This window comes from Branchiostoma belcheri, unplaced genomic scaffold, assembly GCF_001625305.1.
Source record: "Branchiostoma belcheri isolate BF01 breed outbred unplaced genomic scaffold, Haploidv18h27 scaffold20, whole genome shotgun sequence".
Classification (NCBI taxonomy): domain Eukaryota; kingdom Metazoa; phylum Chordata; class Leptocardii; order Amphioxiformes; family Branchiostomatidae; genus Branchiostoma; species Branchiostoma belcheri.
In genome coordinates, this window is record NW_017803491.1 from 3,025,314 (window position 1) to 3,044,186 (window position 18,873).

The 18,873-nt window shown below is 43.2% G+C and overlaps 3 protein-coding genes across 3 annotated transcripts in view; all 3 read right to left on the minus strand.

The window, feature by feature from the left end:
- Window positions 1–4,624, minus strand: part of LOC109469157 — a 17,444-nt gene extending 12,820 nt beyond the window's left edge. The window contains exon 1 of the mRNA XM_019767565.1: window positions 4,426–4,624. Coding sequence (XP_019623124.1) covers window positions 4,426–4,605 — 180 coding nt within the window. The 5' untranslated portion in view covers window positions 4,606–4,624. The remainder of the gene's footprint in view (window positions 1–4,425) is intronic.
- The window catches only part of LOC109469134 (cytochrome P450 10-like), a 24,449-nt gene extending 10,533 nt beyond the window's left edge, over window positions 1–13,916 (minus strand). Inside the window, exons 1-10 of the mRNA XM_019767533.1 lie at window positions 13,577–13,916; window positions 11,604–11,782; window positions 10,915–11,110; window positions 10,318–10,525; window positions 9,746–9,914; window positions 8,566–8,732; window positions 7,945–8,023; window positions 6,843–7,005; window positions 6,482–6,529; window positions 575–624 (exon numbers count right to left, since the gene is read on the minus strand). Of these exons, the coding sequence (XP_019623092.1) occupies window positions 575–624; window positions 6,482–6,529; window positions 6,843–7,005; window positions 7,945–8,023; window positions 8,566–8,732; window positions 9,746–9,914; window positions 10,318–10,525; window positions 10,915–11,110; window positions 11,604–11,782; window positions 13,577–13,808 (1,491 nt within the window). The 5' untranslated portion in view covers window positions 13,809–13,916. The remainder of the gene's footprint in view (window positions 1–574; window positions 625–6,481; window positions 6,530–6,842; window positions 7,006–7,944; window positions 8,024–8,565; window positions 8,733–9,745; window positions 9,915–10,317; window positions 10,526–10,914; window positions 11,111–11,603; window positions 11,783–13,576) is intronic.
- Window positions 13,917–15,054: 1,138 nt separating this feature from the next.
- Window positions 15,055–18,873, minus strand: LOC109469097. The gene is made up of 7 exons (XM_019767481.1): window positions 18,570–18,873; window positions 17,577–17,755; window positions 16,861–17,039; window positions 16,574–16,681; window positions 16,082–16,249; window positions 15,462–15,623; window positions 15,055–15,173 (listed from the first exon to the last, which is right to left on the minus strand). Exons 1-7 carry the CDS (start codon window positions 18,747–18,749, stop codon window positions 15,055–15,057), a joined length of 1,095 nt encoding a protein of 364 aa, XP_019623040.1. The 5' UTR covers window positions 18,750–18,873.

Here is an 18,873-nt window from a genome sequence, read left to right on the forward strand (position 1 = left end):
ACCTTTTTTGTTGAATATTACAATCTTCGTTTTTGTAAGGTTGATAGATAATTTCCATTTTTGACAGTACTGCCCAAGTATATCAATCGCTTGTTGTAATCCCTGTGGACTTTCTGACAACAGCACGATGTCATCTGCATAAAATAAGCTTGTCACTTTTGAAGAATTCAACACAGGAGCATCTAAGTATTCTGTGTTAAGATGGTTTATGGCATCACTTATATACATGTTAAATAAGCAGGGGCTGAGCACGCAGCCCTGCCGGACACCAATTTCAACGGGGAAACTTTCAGTTAAACCTGCGCTAGTTTTTACCTGCGCTTCTGATTGGCTGTATAAACTTTTGATTATGTTGAAAAAATTTCCAGAAATATTATTAGATAGAAGTTTGTAGAACAAACCTTCATGCCAGATTGAATCAAATGCCTTGGAAAGGTCAACAAAACAAGCAAAAAGACGTTTTCCACCTGAGGTGGATAATTAAAGAGGAAAAAATATACATTTACATATCAAGCCCATATTTCATGGAGGTATGAAATCTCGGAATTCTTGTTGTTGTTGTTCTCGGAGCCACCGAAATTCCGGCGCCACAAATGTGGAACAAACTCTCCTGCTGTCGGACAACTTTCAGGAGCAAAGACATCTTGACAAGTCGACTTAACAGGTGTCAAAATGATCAGCCTAGTAAGATAGGCCTTCAAGGGAGGTTCTGAAGAAAATACTTGGCTATCTGTCTGAAAGGGTCTAGAGTTGTTACGGGTTTCTGGGTAATGAAGGGGTAGCTCTGCACAAAGACCGTTTAGACGATTAACTCGGCCCAAAACGATCCGTTTTATAGACCCAAAACGATTGTACCATTTTCGAAGAGGGGGGGGGGGTGAAATCAAAGTCCTTGAAGTTCGTGTCTGGCCTACGGACCAGCTAGATTATTTCTTAACCGCGTTTCACAGTAAAGTTACATCTCTGTAAATTAAGGTGGCAATGATTGACCAAAGTAAGACGACTTGACTTGCCCATCCATTGGTAGTGAATTGTGGACCAGCCCGACTCACGTCAGTGTACCTGTACACAGTTCGTCACGCACCACACAGTGTTTTAAGTGTTGTGACTCACAAGGACCTGGTCATATATCACAGTAAATGTACGGCCCGGGCGTGTTCAGGACATTCTTGGCACAGTATCAGAGACGCGTCGCACAAAATTCATCCTGTAGGACTAGCATAATTGCAACATGTGAAAAAAAGACCCATATGCATACATACTGAATAATGACTATATGTAAAATAACAGCATCCAATTTCTAACATAAAACATTTTATTTCTATACTCTGAATTCTGAACAGAACATGAACATGTTACAAAACTGTGCCAACGACTTTGACATCGAGTTTCTTTACAACGGAATAATATGTAGAACCAAATTTCATATCGTTTGCCGTGATGTTATAATTCCTGACTACAGTCTACGAAGGTACGAGTATAGAGCTATGCAAAGATGCATAATAAACCCTAACGATATAGTATTTCTTTGTCAGTGCAGATCTTGCTAGAGTGAACCTTCGTAAAAATGAAAATGATTTTACAAAGTAAAGTGATAGTATTTACGCAATGCAAATCCTACTAAAAGTGATATTCCGTAGAATCAAAATAGCAGATATTAGATCGATGCTAATGTGCGTTACAGAATGGAGGATTTGGCGATAGAATATAGTGTCCAAATTTTGTGAGAGTAGGCTGAGAGTTTTAATCCATTTGACGTCCGAAACAATCTGCAGGACATGTGTATCTTAACAACAAAACTGTCCCTGATCCTCAAAACTACAAGGATAGGTACTAGTATCATATCATCATCTCAGCTGGATATCGCTGAGGATCCTTCGGTTCGCAAGGAGGCGCTATTAGGGAGGATCGTCGACGATCATGGGGGCGTCGGCCCGAATCTGGGCTGTCATTGGCTTCTTAGCCTGGAAAATGCGACCAATCCAGGCGGGCACGCTCCAACCGGGCTCGGTAGAGTCTACAGTGGGTGAGAGGGAATACCAGATAATCCAAGTGTCATTTCTTCGTTATTTTCTAACACTGAATTATTGGCTGCAAGTTAAGTAGACTACTAAAAAAAAGCTATGATTACTAGATCACCAAAAAGTTAGATTACTAGATATCACGACACAGCTAGATAAGACAAGAGCATTACACAGCTAAATTGCTAGTTCACTACACACCCCAGTTACACGTAGATTTCTAAAAAAATATTAGTAAAAGACTAGCTACTATCATGATTACTAGATGACTAGATTAATAGACTACAAAGCTACATTACTAGATGACTACACAGCTAGCTACTAGATGACTACACAGCTATACTACTACACAGATACTTTACAGGATGACTGCACATTTAGATTACTACATCGAGCTACGTTGATAGATGACTACTACTGCACGACTAGATAACTAGATCACTACGCAGCTACATTACTAGGTTATCATACAACTGCAATACTAGATGACTAGTAGACAGCTCACCTTCCTGACCACCAGGGTCTGGTGTCTCATCATGTGTGGTCTTGGCCACATTGGCATCAGGCCTGTCCGCATTGGCTGACGGGAAAGAGGGCAGGCGGTTCATCAGTGCAGCCCAAACACCTCCAGTGGGCTCAGGGTCGGCAGGGTCTGTAACAGTTATCAAGAGATACATTTTATCATCAGGAAAAAGACCTACGCTGTACATGAGGACAATCGTGGACAACGTCTTACTCTCTTGTAAGGATGCTATTGACAGGAAAAAGTCAGGTTATGAGATGTAAATGAAATCGTTCTTGGCACACGGAACATTTATCGAAAATTCAAATCGAAAGTTCCGCTGCAGTACCACTATAAGCAGCCAGGGGCCCAAAATCTAATCATTTTGAGGTCCCATCAACGCCTACCCACCTACCAAGTTTCACATCAATCTAAGTAAAGCTTCTGGAGGTATCGTGCTAAATTAAACCACACAAACACACACATACAAACGCACACACACGCGCGAGCGCACGCACGCACAAACGCTACGGTAAACATAACCTTCTTGGCGAAGGTAACTATCGGCTTTGATACGTGGTTAGAATGGCTTCTGTGTTCGAATACGTACCAGTCTTGGGTGCTTCATCTTGTGTCACTACGTCATCAGGTGTGTCTGACCAGAAGATAGCTCTGACGTCAGAGGACGCCTTCTTGCATATCTCACCCCACAGGTGTGACCACGTGACCTCAGGGGGGTCTGTGTTGGTGACTGGGCGGGGCGGGGCGTTGGCGGCGTCTGTGGTAACCATGGTAACATATAGAGCAGGAATAAACGGGCAGAACGTGTCATCCGACCCAACAAACTTGTAACCACTATGTAGACGCATAATTTTGAGAACTCTCACAGACATCAGAATCATTCTGTTTGAGTTTGAGCAAGGAGCTTCCATCACCCTTGGTTTAAGTCAAAGGCATGAAAACTTAAAACGCCTGACAAAGCAAGGCCAAAGTTGAAGAGAAAACACAAGATTTGGAGACAATATTACTTGTTCAATGAAATCATTGGTAGGCCAATATATAACCTGTACAAAAAGTTGTGACAATAAAGTTGTGTACTAACCAAGTTCATTCTCATCGTCCGATGAGATCCATGCCGTCATACTTTTGTAGGTTTCTTGGAAGAACTCGCTCCATTTCTTTGGGCGAGGTCCTGGTCCGGTGTAAGAATCTGCGGAGGAAAACCTGCTTGTAGATTACTCACGTGTGACTCATGTTTTCCGTACGCACAAAAGCACACTCAAGAGCACGGTTGTGGGTCACATGGTACCAGTTCATGATGTGTTGTGTAGAGACAGTTATTTTCAAAAGTTTGAATGGGTAAGGACTAAGAATAACGTCTCCCCTCACCAGTCGGATCCTCAGAGGACGCCTCTCGCAGGTAGTCCGTGGTCCAATCACGGATGTTCCTGGCCAGCTGAAGCCAGGTGATGGGGATGTAGGGAGGCGGCGGCTCCTCTGGCGGCACGTCGAAGTCCTCACTCGGCTGTCTCAGGCGGAAACAGGACCGTACGAGGTAGAAAAACCTCCTACGGGAGAAAGAGTTCGCTTCGATAAGACTTGGGATCTCTGGAAATGCTGTCACTGCACAACAGCCATTCTTTACGGATATCTTTAAGCATGAATAAAGGGTAAGCTTATTCACTCATATGCTTTACGGTGTCGTGAGTTTGTTCCCATAAAGTAGTCGTACCACAATCAAACTTTCAACGTACTGTTTCCTATCAAGTAATGCAGGCACCACTATACCAAGAAGGTTGAATACGAGTTTTAACCTTCTTGACTATACTAAGGCATATCCCTGATACCCCTCCGAAATAGTACGGCTGAAAACATTTCTTGTTCCCTGCTGATAGTCCTTACCGGGTAGATGAGCTGCTCAGGTGTTGTCTCGAACTCACTGAAATCACTCAGATACTTGACCACCAGGCCATCGCGAGGGACCCACTGCTTGTCCAGCGCATAGTCCCACGAGCGGTTGAACAAGTGTGCTCCGACGAGGAACAGGTAGACGTGGAGCATGTATCTCAATAGGCCAATCATCGTTATCCTTTGGGGTTTCTCATTCTATCGCTGAAAATGACAATTTTCGCGCAGGAAGAAACAAACACTGCCGTTCGCAACGGTAACGTCGAATCGACTGGTTTGTGACGTTCTAGAACCGCATTGTTGATTGTCGCTATTGTAGCTGCGTAGATCTATATATAGAACAGACCTCGTTTTTGTCAGATGGAACAGGGACGGGTATGCCTATAGTTTTGAAATACCTGATATTTGTATAGAAGACATAGAAGGATAATACAAAAAAAATGAAACAAACGTGCGCCCTGGAAGTGCATTAGAACTGATCGAGGCACAAATGCTGTTACTAGTATTTCAATTTGTTCCCACTACTTGTTTTTATTGTTGATCTACATTTACGTTACACAATTGCAATTGTTCTTGTTGTATTGATTGTTACAAATTTATGTTGCAATGTGTTCCCCTTGTTGTTTTAACTATTTGTTTATAAGATTGATTACATGGTGCTGTACTTACTTTAGGATTTACAATTTCCTTAATATGTTATTTAGTTGATTCATTTATTGGTTGATTGATTGATTGATTGATTGATAAATTGTATTTAGTTAATTTTGGTTAATTTTTTTATTATGTTATATGTATATATGTTCGTTTGGTTTTAATGTATATATACTGTATGTTGCCATAGCCCATTTGAGGCAAGAAGCAAATAAAGTTCAGTATTCTGAAAAACAGTTAACACCCCGTTCAGACTGGGTTTCGATTGATTTTTCTGAATCTGAACTCTCCAATCGCGATTGAAGCGAGATTAATCAAATCCATCTCTGGGAGGTGGAGTCAATCGCGATTGACGGCAATTCCCGTGCGGAAGGAACACAATCGCGATTGCATGAGCCGACAAGTGTAAACGCATCGGCATCCAATCGCGATTGGATCCCAGATGTGGATTTCATGTGAAAGGGGTGTTAATGGGTGAATGAATGAATGATTCAATGAAGGAAAGACCTTTATTGTACGTTTGTGCTCTAACAAGCTAAGTACAGGTCATGAATAGACAAGGAAAAGGATACAGCAATGGCACTTAAACTATACATACTGATGTGATCTACTATTTACATTGTTCGACTTCTTCTCGCTTCTTGGCGCATTTATAGATGTACGATTATATAGAACTAATGATACATGGTTTGTCAAGTTTCATAAGAAATATGAATTTTTCTGATTCATTTAAATGTCCAAAGCCCGGGAACTTATCTATTACATAAGAATATAGGAAATCTCTCTAATTGCTATATAACGTACAATCCACTACGAAATGATACTCATCCTCACATAAAGGTATCTTTAAAATTAAAAGAAAGTTTCATGCAGCGCCGGCCCTCTCCCGGAACACGAAGCTGTCCCTGTCCGGTGCGTTGATGACTGATCTGTTCTTCTGCTTCATGTCTTCTCCAGACCAGCCCACGTGGAAGCTCTGAACAATCTGTGTCATATAAACAGGGGTGCAGTTACAATGTTATTAAACGTTATATTACATCAAGAAGAAGTATTAAGTAAATGCACCGATTGCGAGCACAAAAGGCTGAACTGAAGTGTTAACAAGTGTTTCTGAAATTCATAAAATGAAATGAAACTAAGGCTGGAACAGAGCAAGCGTATGAATGTACGATATGCTTTCGTGAATACATGTAATACATGCAAAGTTGTTAAGGAGAGAGATCCCCATGCAGAAAAGATCACAATAAGAGTCAACACATCTCTAAAATCCCCTTGCAGAGATTTAAAAAGCCATGAAGATTATTTGATAAGAATTCTAAGGCTTTATCCCCTCATCGACAAACGGGTTTAACCTTAAGTCAATCGGAAATGTATCTTAAATGGTTATGGACAAAGTAACCTACCCTGATTAACCCGAGATGTACTTCCTGTTCTGCAAAACGCCGACCTGGGGAAGGAACCGAGCCAAAGGTAAGAACATTCATATTAGGTATTCTGTAGTGGTTCAAGTAACATCTTCTACGTCTGACATGTGAACGTTAAAAAGATGAAAGAAACACTGACTGACACAAAGGATTTCCCTGGACATTTTCTTCTTGAAAAAATATAGAAAATCGAAAATGACTAACTTTAAGGCTTTCGATTTTTAAATGCACGCAAAAGCAAGCATAAGAAATTGAAGTACAGTTAATGAACATGAAACACAACGATTCTGAATTTAAACTGTCCATATACATATAATACAAATAATATACCCGTACCGATGCACATCCTCGGCCCGTATCCGAACGGCAGCATCGCGAACGGTTGGACGCCACCTGAAGCGACGTCATCGCGGAGCCATCTTTCCGGCTTGAAGGATTCCGGTTCCGGATAGTATTCCGGAAGCGAGCTGATGACGTCATTGGCCATCAGGATCGGTGTCTGAGGAACAGGGCACAGTCTTAGTCTCCACCAGACTTCTTTTGCGGGGTGAATAAATCGTAGAAATCGGTCTAAAAAGGGTATTAATTGGCCAGAGAAGGTAGCCGGCAAGAGAAGCTCCATTTCCCCGCCAAGAAGCCTCTCTTGCCGGCTATAGAAAAAGAAGTCTGGTGGAGACTAGCACAGTCTAGTAATTGACTTTCTTATGTTATATAAGGGAATCATGTCAGAACAACGTGGTCGAAAGTCAACCTGAGTTTTAGACCTTGAAAAACACACATTGGCAGGGTAGTCCAACCTCTAAAGTCTCAATTTATTAAAAATGAGAAATCCTATACAGCGGAACCATGCGAGAATTCTACCCGGACATTGAGAAGTACCCCCCACCTATCGGGACAGCTGATGGCATCGGGCAGGATTCGAACCCGGGACCTCTTCGGTCTGAGCCGAACACTCGTTGACATAACTTTGACAAGAAGGTTGGATTTGAGGTCAAAATGGCCTCCCCTCAGGCTGGGACAAAGGAATATGCACAGAATCGGCAAGAAATTTACAATAGATCAAATGTTCCGGATCGGTCTATTACAAATAAAGTAATTATATATAAGAACTTCACAAATCGTAACACTTGACAGAGGGGTTAAACCTTTAATTTCATGATGTAATTTCTCCATTTCTGGGACAGGCCAAATGTTCCGGCTCATAAAACAAAAATTTTGTTTTATGAGCACCAGCACCCCACCTGGCCGCATATGCCGTGCAACTGAACGTGAGGCCCCGTGAGGGTGTTGTTCAGTAACCCATAGATGTAGATGTAGATGTAGGCCTGGCGAGCAGTGAAAAAGCTGGCCGAGGACAGACCCAGATGGAAGGGAAAAGTCTCGGCATTATGTCTCGCAAGTGATGAAGAGGATAACTGAGTAAGTAATGTCTTCATACCTTTGCTGGAACGACATATCCCGACAACACAATGTCCCGGTTCAACTCTCTCATGTTGGCGCTGACACTTGGATAAACTCTGGAAGATTTCGAATAAAAATTAGAAAACTATAATAGAAACATTTACAAAGCAAATACAAAACCTTCACTTGCTCTTGTCTGACAAACTACTTACATCTTTCTGACGTAGCATTAAATATCTTATACATGTATTATGAAAATTACAAAAAGCATATTTCAAAATAGCATATGACTTAATAGCTATGCCACTAAAGGCTGGTGGGGCATTAGCCGTGGCGACTCTTGACTCGGGCTTACATTGCATTACCCTGAGGGTAATGCAATGTAAGCCCGAGTCAAGAGTCGCCACGGCTAGTGGGGCATATAAGGTTGGTGAATGATTGAATAGCAAAGTTCGTTGACGTTTCGTTGACCGTCTGTCATCTTTATCTGGGCAATGACAGATCGACAATCATCGAAAGCTCCAGTTAAATAAGAGGTTGGTTGTACTCTTTAGTTCCGGTAGCGGATCGTGGGGAGCGGGCGAAAGCTAAAAAGGCTCACACTCAGGCTATGCTTGGAGAGTAGTTGGCTGTAAATAAAGAACTTTGCTGATATTACCTGAAAGTTTCTTTCACCACAGCGCGGAGGTAGCGCATCCTGTTCAGCGTCTTGTCGTCTATGGACTGCCCAGGCGGAACCACCTCTGTGATCTCACGGTAAAGTTTCTCCTGGACTTCGGGATTTTTCGCCAGGCAGAAGAGGTTAAACATCAGGGCATTCCCCGTCTGAAATAAGTAGATAATCAAATTAATAATAGACAAATCAATAGATCGATTACAGTCGGGTGTTGTGTGTGTGGGTACTGGCGGATGTTGTGAATAGTTGAGAGATTTCATGGAATGTCACCTCCACACATTTCATGGAATGTCACCTCCACACATCTCTCAACTATTCACAACATCCGCCAGTGCCCACACACACAACACCCGACTAAGCACAAAGGGGGACTTCAGCTACCAAAAGCTCGCTTGCAGTAAAAAAAGAGATCGCTTTCTTTTTCCGGTGCAGTCCTCTGGAACTCACTTCCTCCTCATGTCAGAAATGCAAAAACTCTCTGTGTTTTTAAGACCGCATTTTTTTCACTCAGCAGTTAATATGATTTCTTTGTTTATTTTGTATTTTGTACATAAACATTGATATATGCAAATTCAGTTCCATTATCAATATTATCAATATACATCATTTGTCATATTTATTTAGTTTGTTTTCATATACGTTATTAATTGTCCTGTTTCTTTTATTATCACGACGATTATGATTGTACCTAAGTTAGTTCTTTTACTTTTTCTGTTATTATATTATGTATTGTTCTGTGCAGGGAGCGTTGAAAACCGCCATTGGCGATATGCTACCCCTGGATAAATAAATAAAAATGAAATGAAATGAAACAGTAGCAACGAAAAATAGTGGTCCTCAATGGTTGAATGATTAGACAAATGATAGATGAGACTATCTAGATGAGATAAGAAAGAAAATGTACGTTAATTACCAAATGATGATATCAGAGAATGGTCCAGAATAACACTTAAACGTTACAAAGAACAGAAAAGCGAAAAGGGTAGAGAAAATTGGTTGTCAGATCGTTAAACGTGTGCGGTGCCCAAAGGGTCAAATAGTTAGATTAGGGATAGATGAGATGATAGAAGACAGAAGACTCCAACCAGATGGGATGAGAAACAAAAAACCTCGTAAACTACCCGGCGGGGCCCCGGGCGGGGTCCCTGTTAGTGTAACGTACCGTGTCGATCCCACCACCCAGGAGGTCCACTGCCATCAGCATTGCCTCCTCGAACGTGACATCATCCCTAGAGAGGAGGCTCTGGAGAAAGTCCGTGTCCGACTCGGTGGATTTTCCTTCTTCAGTCTTGCTTCTAGCCAGCTTTTCCTTCAGCAACTTGGCAGCGACGCTAGAGTTTCATGCCAATATTTACGTCAAAAATATCACCATATAACTGACGCACTCGGACAAGTGACAGCCACAGAAGAACAGTGTACCACAAATATCAATATACGATTCCATAAAATGGGCCAATTTCGGAATGTTGGCGCGTAAGAAGAAGGCCGTGAGTACATGAAAACTAGCTCCCAAAAAGTTTTTGCTCCAACCTCCGAAACTAAGTGATTTCTTTACTGATTTATACTGTATTCACATAACATCACCTTTATTGTTAAATTCTGTTCCTGTTTATCTTGTGTTGTAATCATTATTCATGTCAAGCGGTGACGTTAATTTAAGCTATTTCGCTTGAGTGCAACACCACCATGTGTTGCTTTGTTTAAATGTTGAAATAAAAACAATCAAATACTTACTAGTGCCACTGGTCGATTCCTTTCTCAAACTTCCTCCAGGTTGGGGTGCTGATGTACCTGTACAGGCCGACCGTCGACAGCTCCAGCTTCGCGAACCCCTGGAATAAGGCTTGAACCCCGTCGATCATCAGCTGCGCGTCAGAACCCGGCTCAAGGTCATCCAAGGTCAGGCACCCGAGCCGCTTGTCCAGCACAACCACGCTGATCGCTAGGTGGGCAAAATTTAACACAATCAATCATCGAAGAGTTGGAATCCTCCCAACATACTAAGAATTGCTCCACCGAATGGAACTTGTCATGAATGTTCGATCCAACCTCTGGTCTTCTTCAAGCTGAATGACCAGCATGGCCAGAGCCATGGGAACAGTTGAGCAATCAAAAATACAACCCAAAGCTGTAATGAAGGACTTCTTTCTTTCAAATGCAGGTCAACTTAAGACCCTTGGCCTAACATACGATACCAAACTCACATTATATATATCTAGCGTAAAACTTAATTGCGAACCCGAAATAAACAACGATATCATCTCATCCATCATTACAAGGTGCAAGATTGTTGCTCTTCGTTTTGGATGTCCTTTTGAGTTTCTTACTCACCTTCCAGTGCCCATCTGTACGCGTAGTTGGTGAAGTTGTGAACTTGCCCTCCGCTGTTGTCCTTCCCTGTCAGAGCCCGGATGACGTCAACCAGGTCCCTGATGACGTCATCCTGCAGCGGGGCGTACGCGCCGACCGTCTTGGGCCGCATCATGTCCTTCTGCACCGAGCTGCGCACGCGCTGCCACTCTTCTCCCTCTCTGGAAACAAAGCGGATCTAAATCCCATCTCAAATCTGAGCCCTCCTGTAAAGTCTGGCTTTCAATCACTTTTGCAAAATATTGAAAAAAAAAAGGGGATAAAAGTGCGATTGACATGAGTACAGACAGACAGACAGTCATACAGAGACACATGAGCGCGTGAGCACACACACACGCACGCACACACACAAACACACACACACATACACGCACACACACCGTGACACACGCACACACGCAGGCACACGCACGCACACACGCGCGCGCACACACACACACACGCACACACACACGCACACACACCGTGACACACGCACACACACCGTGACACACGCAGGCACACGCACGCACACACGCACACACACACACACACACACACACACGCACGCACGCACGCACGCACACACACACAGCATAAGTACATAACGGTATCACCTACAGGTTTAATATTCCAGTCGGCAATTTCTTCAGTTCACGGTACTTTTTAACGGTGAAAAGAGTCCGCCTCTTGGGATATCTGCCCTCATTGCGGAACACCTTCTCGATCTCCTTGGGATCGCTGATGACCACGAAGTCAATCGGGCCGAGTTTTTCCCGGTAGATCCTCCCGTAGGTCTTTGTTCTCTCTTTGAATGACTCCATAAACTTTGTTTTCATTGGAAACCGACCTGATAGTATATAGGATAGGAAAATATACAATTTCATGATAATGGGAAGGAATCTCTTCTAAAAGTAAAGGAATTTGACTCGCCGGAATTTTCGACCGAATCTCTCGGTCTTCATCATCAGCTATCTGATGACCCGCGAGCTGTCATGTTGGCACGTGCTTTTCCTTCACGAGTGACGTCAGCACTGGGTCGGGGACGGGGGGCGGTACCGACTTCCGACGAACTTTGGGTCAGAGAGCTTATGAAGACTGTTATCATAATTCTATGTAGCTTCTACGAAATTCTATTCTATTTTATGACGATTTACCACATTTGTGGAAGGATTGACATAACAGGTGAGTATCACCTCGTCAAAGATGTCAACCCCGAGACCAGACTGTAAGGTTTGAACCACTCACACCGGGAAGGTCCCCTACGTCATACCATACGAAATCCTATGTAACTAATAGATGGACATACATTATTGCTTGTACAATTTCATGATGATTGACAGTATTTTTATGATAACAAAATCAGTAACATGCAGGTCGTCCCTCAACCCGGTATCATGAACGAAACTCAGGTGATCATAGGTAACACAACAACCTGGGTAGTGTTATCAGATTACATGGCGTTGACTGTTGTATGTACTTTGTACATCGGACAATTAACTACATAAACTGCCGTGGTGCCTCAATGAGGGAATTTAACCTACTACAGTTCTGTATACTGTGCACACGTTGGCAACAGTCTGTCCCCAGAGACAGTAGTCTACGCAAACGGGGCGCGGTTATAGATATATAACCTCCTTGGTCTATGTTGGTACGTAGGTTGGTTACTCAACTGACTGAGCACGTATGTTACAACAAGCTAAGTATAAGGCCACACCGTCTTAATTTTATGGATGACATCCTCTGAAGACCCCCAAATTAGTGCCCGCGGCCGGGCGAATAAAAAAATCTTGTCGCAGTAACAGACAATCTTTTAAATTCTGTACATAACATTTTAAATCCGTTTATTATATGTAAATACATGTATGTTTTAATCACGTCTATTCGAATTATTGTAATTGTCCTGACGCAATTCAGCCGTTTTGGCTGCAATGTTTTGTGACATTAATGTTATTGAAATAAACCATTGATATATTGTGTAGGTAATTTCCATTCGATTTTCAGTATTTTCTATCAAGGTATTCCTGTGGCTTTTACGTGAATACAAAATCGGTACATTTGTCGACAAAGTATGTCTCTCGTCACCTCACCTCACCTCACCTCTCGTCACCTCACCTCATGTCCTCACCTCACCTCAACTAACAAGTTAATCACTGGAAGTTACAGGCTGCGATTATTTGGGCGTTTCTTCCTAACAGAACGCCACTTAAATCCACTGAAACGTCATGTAAGGATCCTCAGAAGACCCCCAAACTAGTGCGCGCGGGCGAATAAAAAACAAATTCCGACCAAGAACAAAAATGGTACTAAACCACAGGAATTGTGAATTTGCGGCAGTGCATAGCGACGTATACGTATACGACAAGCCGGCAAATGCTGGCTATTCGCGGAATTTATGAAGCGGCGCTGTACGTATGTACTAAGATCTTGAGTCGTGGAGCTTCGGTAGCCTGAGTGCCATCCTCCATAGTTACCTCCGGCTCCCTATTGTCACTAACTACCATGGACTACCCAGGCCTAGAGCCAGGCCAGAGCCTCAGAGGACGTGATCCTTTTTTTTTTGGAGAACAGGCGAAAATAAATGCGCGCGCGGATGTCATGATCACCCATAAAATTAGGTCGGTGTTTCCTTACTATGGCGTACCAAAAGGAGAGTAGTCCCACGCCGTCCCGATGAGGGGTAGACCCTTGGGCCCTGGGATCTCCTCGAAAGGCCGAGCGGAACTCTCGTACGCGACGCTACCCTCTGCCTCTGCCCTGGTGCTCTGCTGTCTGAAGGTCGCTGTTGTTGTTGTTCTCGGAGCCACCGAAATTCCGGCGCCACAAATGTGGAACAAACTCCCCTGCTGTCGGACAACTTTCAGGAGCAAAGACATCTTGACAAGTCGACTTAACAGGTGTCAAAATGATCAGTAAGGCAGGCCTTCAACTTCAAGGGAGGTTCTGAAGAAAATACTTGGCTATCTGTCTGAAAAGGTCTAGAGTTGTCACGGGTTTCTGGGCAATGAAGGGGTAGCTCTGCACAAAGACCGTTTAGACGATCAACTCGGCCCAAAACGATCCGTTTTATAGACCCCACCGAGGTCGGCCCAAAACGATTGTACCATTTTCGAAGAGGGAGGGGGGGGGGTGAAATCAAAGTCCTTGAAGTTCGTATCTAGCCTACGGACCAGCTAGATTATTTCTTAACCGCGTTTCACAGTAAAGTTACATCTCTGTATTAAGGTGACGATGATTGACCAAAGTAAGACGACTTGACTTGTCCATCCATTGGTAGTCAATTGTGGACCAGCCCGACTCACGTCAGTGTACCTGTACACAGTTCGTCACGCACCACACAGTGTTAAGTGTTGTGACCCACAAAGTCGACCTGGTCATATATCACAGTAAATGTACGGCCCGGGGCGTGTTCAGGACATTCTTGGCACAGTATCAGAGACGCGTCGCACAAAATTCATCCTGTAGGACTAGCATAATTGCAACTTGTGAAAAAAGACCCATATGCATACATATTGAATAATGACTATATATAAAATAACAGCATCTAATTTCTAACATAAAACATTTTATTTCTATACTCTAAATTCTGAACAGAACATGAACATGATACAAAACTGTGTCAACGACTTTGACATCGAGTTTCTTCACAACGGAATAATATGTTGAACCAAATTTCATATCGTTTGCCGTGATGTTATAATTCCTGACTATAGTCTACGAAGGTACGAGTATAGAGCTATGCAAAGATGCATAATAAACCCTAACGATATAGCATTCCTTTGTGTAATGCAGATCTTGCTGGAGTGAACCTTCGTAAAAATGAAAATGATTTTACAAGGTAAAGTGATAGTATTTACGTAATGCAAAGTGATATTCCGTAGAATAAAAAATACGTAGCAGATATTAGATCGATGCTAATCTGCGTTACAGAATGGAGGATTTGGCGATAGAATATAGTGTCCAAATTTTATTTTTTTCCATTTGACGTCCGAAACAATCTGCAGGACATGTGTATCTTAACAACAATACTGTCCCTGATTTTCAAAACTACAAGGATAGGGTATCATATCATCATCTCAGCAGGATATCGCTGAGGATCCTTCGGTTCGCAAGGAGGCGCTATTAGGGAGGATCGTCGACGATCACGGGGGCGCCGGCCCGAATCTGGGCTGTCATTGGCTTCTTAGCCTGGAAAATGCGACCAATCCAGGCGGGCACGCTCCAACCGGGCTCGGTAGAGTCTACAGTGGGTGAGAGGGAATACCAGATAATCCGAAGTGTCAATTCTTCGTTATTTTCTAACACTGAATTATTGGCTGCAAATTAATTAGATTACTAGAAAAAGCTATGGTTACTAGTTACTAGATCACCAGAAAGTTTACAGGATGACTACACATTTAGATTACTGGATAACTACATCGAGCTACGTTGATAGATGACTACTACTACTACACGACTAGATAACTAGATTATTGCGCAGCTACATTACTAGGTTATTATACAACTGCAATACTACATGACTAGTAGACAGCTCACCTTCCTGCCACCAGGGTCTGGTGTCTCATCATGTGTGGTTTTGGCCACATTGGCATCAGGCCTGTCCGCAGTGGCTGACGGGAACGAGGGAAGGAGGTTCATCAGTGCAGCCCAAACACCTCCAGTGGGCTCAGGGTCGGCAGGGTCGGCAGGGTCTGTAACAGTTATCAAGAGATACATTTCATCACTAGGAAAAAGACCTACGTTGTACATGAGGACAATCGTGGACAACGTCTTACTCTTGTAAGGATGCTATTGACAGGAAAAAGTCAGGTTATGAGATGTAAATGAAATCGTTCTTGGCACACGGAACATTTATCGAAAATTCAAATCGAAAGTTCCGCTGCAGTACCACTATAAGCAGCCAGGGGCCCAAAATCTAATCATTTTGAGGTCCCATCAACGCCTACCCACCTACCAAGTTTCACATCAATCTAAGTAAAGCTTCTTGAGGTATCGTGCTAAATTAAACCACACAAACACACACATACAAACGCACACACACGCGCGAGCGCACGCACGCACAAACGCTACGGTAAACATAACCTTCTTGGCGAAGGTAACTATCGGCTTTGATACGTGGTTAGAATGGCTTCTGTGTTCGAATACGTACCAGTCTTGGGTGCTTCATCTTGTGTCACTACGTCATCAGGTGTGTCTGACCAGAAGATAGCTCTGACGTCAGAGGACGCCTTCTTGCATATCTCACCCCACAGGTGGGACCACGTGACCTCAGGGGGGTCTGTGTTGGTGGCTGGGCGGGGCGGGGCGTTGGCGGCGTCTGTGGTAACCATGGTAACATATAGAGCAGGAATAAACGGGCAGAACGTGTCATCCGACCCAACAAACTTGTAACCACTGCGTAGACGTATAATTTTGAGAACTCTCACAGACATCAGAATCATTCTGTTTGAGTTTGAGCAAGGAGCTTCCATCACCCTTGGTTTAAATCAAAGGCATGAATACTTCAAACGTCTGACAAAGCAAGGCCAAAGTTGAAGAGAAAACACAAGATTTGGAGACAATACTACTTGTTCAATGAAATCATTGGTAGGCCAATATATAACCTGTACAAAAAGTTGTGACAATAAAGTTGTGTACTAACCAAGTTCATTCTCATCGTCCGATGAGATCCATGCCGTCATACTTTTGTAGGTTTCTTGGAAGAACTCGCTCCATTTCTTTGGGCAAGGTCCTGGTCCGGTGTAAGAATCTGCGGAGGAAAACCTGCTTGTAGATTACTCACGTGTGACTCGTGTTTTCCGTACGCACAAAAGCACACTCAAGAGCACGGTTGTGGGTCACATGGTACCAGTTCATGATGTGTTGTGTAGAGACAGTTATTTTCAAAAGTTTGAATGGGTAAGGATTAAGAATAACGTTTCCCCTCACCAGTCGGATCCTCAGAGGAAGCCTCTCGCAGGTAGTCCGTGGTCCAATCACGGATATTCCTGGCCAGCTGAAGCCAGGTGATGGGGATGTAGGGAGGCGGCGGCTCCTCTGGCGGCACGTCGAAGTCCTCACTCGGCTGTCTCAGGCGGAAACAGGACCGGACGAGGTAGAAAAACCTCCTACGGGAGAAAGAGTTCGCTTCGATAAGACTTGGGATCTCTGGAAATGCTGTCGCTGCACAAAATCCATTCTTTATGCCTATTTTAAAGCATGCATGAAGGTTGAGTTTCTTCACTCGTATGCTTTACGATATGCTTAAAAGGTAGGATTCCGTGCAGAGTGTGGAACTGTACGTTCTCAAAACAGCAGCTCCCTACACCGTGCCGAACGACCACCAGTGTTGCTGTAGCACGATGTTTAGATACGCAACTATGTATTGGAGACCAACAAAGACATTCAAGTATATTCAACGTTTAGCATCCTGATTTAATGTATAAGATGAAACTGATGTATACTATCTGTATAATAACGGTTTTTAGAAAAGGCGCAGCTGCACCTAAAGAGTTAAAGGATTAATTAAAATGCAAGGAGAAACTAACATGAAAGATAGAAGGACGCAAAGGACCAACTTTGGTGAGGATTGCTGAACTAACTTGAGCCAAGGCTAAACAAAGGAAAATGTGTAGAAAATGTAAGAGATCGGAAAAAACCCTAACCATGAATATCGTGCAGCCTCTATGTTAACCCGTCCTGGGTCTTTCCCCCCAGACGTCAGCCTCCTCACCATAGTGTCCCTGTGGACACCTTTGTACAGCTCGCATTGAGTCAGGCGGCTGTAGTGGGTTTCATTGGCGGGACGTACGTAAGCACGCACAAATATCTCCGCATTCGCTACCTGTGTTGATAGACGTATATAATAAAGACATGGTGAAGAACAAACACAGCGAGAAAACTGAGTAGAAAATGTCAAGACGAGAATCAATTTGACATAATTCTTTTCACGTACGTGTAACATGATGTTGAGGTGCCTACTCTGGTGAGATGCCTGAGTACATGTAGACATAATCACACTGAGTAGGAAACTGTCGAGACGAGACTCAGTGACAATGTTACGTTTTTAACGGTATTTTTTCACGTTAATGTAACATCATATTGAGCTACTCTGGTGACATGATGAGACGAGAATCACCACGCTACTTCAGTGGTTAGATGCTTGATCAGAAAAGTATCACCAGTCTTGAGTACATGTGGATATATACTTACACTGTCCTTAATGAAAGATTAAGACTATACATAAACATTAAATAGTCGATCATACGGCCTCAGCCATATGGTTTGAATGTAAGATCGAAATATATGATGGCTTACGGCAGGAAAGTAGTCACACCACAATATCAAGCTTTCAACGTACGTACTGTTTTCTATCAAGTAATGCAGTCATCGCTATACTAAGGCATATCCCTATACCCCTCCGAAATAGTACAGATAAACTCGGCTGAAAATATTTCTTGTTCCCTGATGATAGTCCTTACCGGGTACAGGCAGCTGCTCAGGTGTTGTCTCGTATTCACTACTTACACAAGTAGTCATGCCACAATCAAAGTTTTCTATCAAGTAATGCAATCATAACAACAAAACATTAAATCCCCCTCCGAAATACGGATAAACTCGATTGAAAACATTTCTTGTTCCCTGATGATAGTCCTTACCGGGTAGATGAGCTGCTCAGGTGTTGTCTCGAACTCACTGAAATCACTCAGATACTTGACCACCAGGCCATCGCGAGGGACCCACTGCTTGTCCAGCGCATAGTCCCACGAGCGGTTGAACAAGTGTGCTCCGACGAGGAACAGGTAGACGTGGAGCATGTATCTCAATAGCCCAATCATCGTTATCCTTTGGGGTTTCTCATTCTCTCGCTGAAAATGACAAATTTTCGCGCAGGAAGAAACAAACACTGCCGTTCGCAACGGTAACGTCGAATCGACTGGTTTGTGACGTTCTAGAACCGCA

Coding starts and splice junctions, on each gene's coding strand:
- LOC109469097 (XM_019767481.1), bottom strand. CDS start 18,749: ATGATTGGGCTATTGAGATACATGCTCCACGTCTACCTGTTCCTCGTC. Junction 17,040..17,576: donor GAGGCTGCACGATATTCATG/GTTAGGGTTTTT, acceptor TTTCTCCCGTAG/GAGGTTTTTCTACCTCGTCC. Junction 16,682..16,860: donor TTCCTCTGAGGATCCGACTG/GTGAGGGGAAAC, acceptor TTTCCTCCGCAG/ATTCTTACACCGGACCAGGA.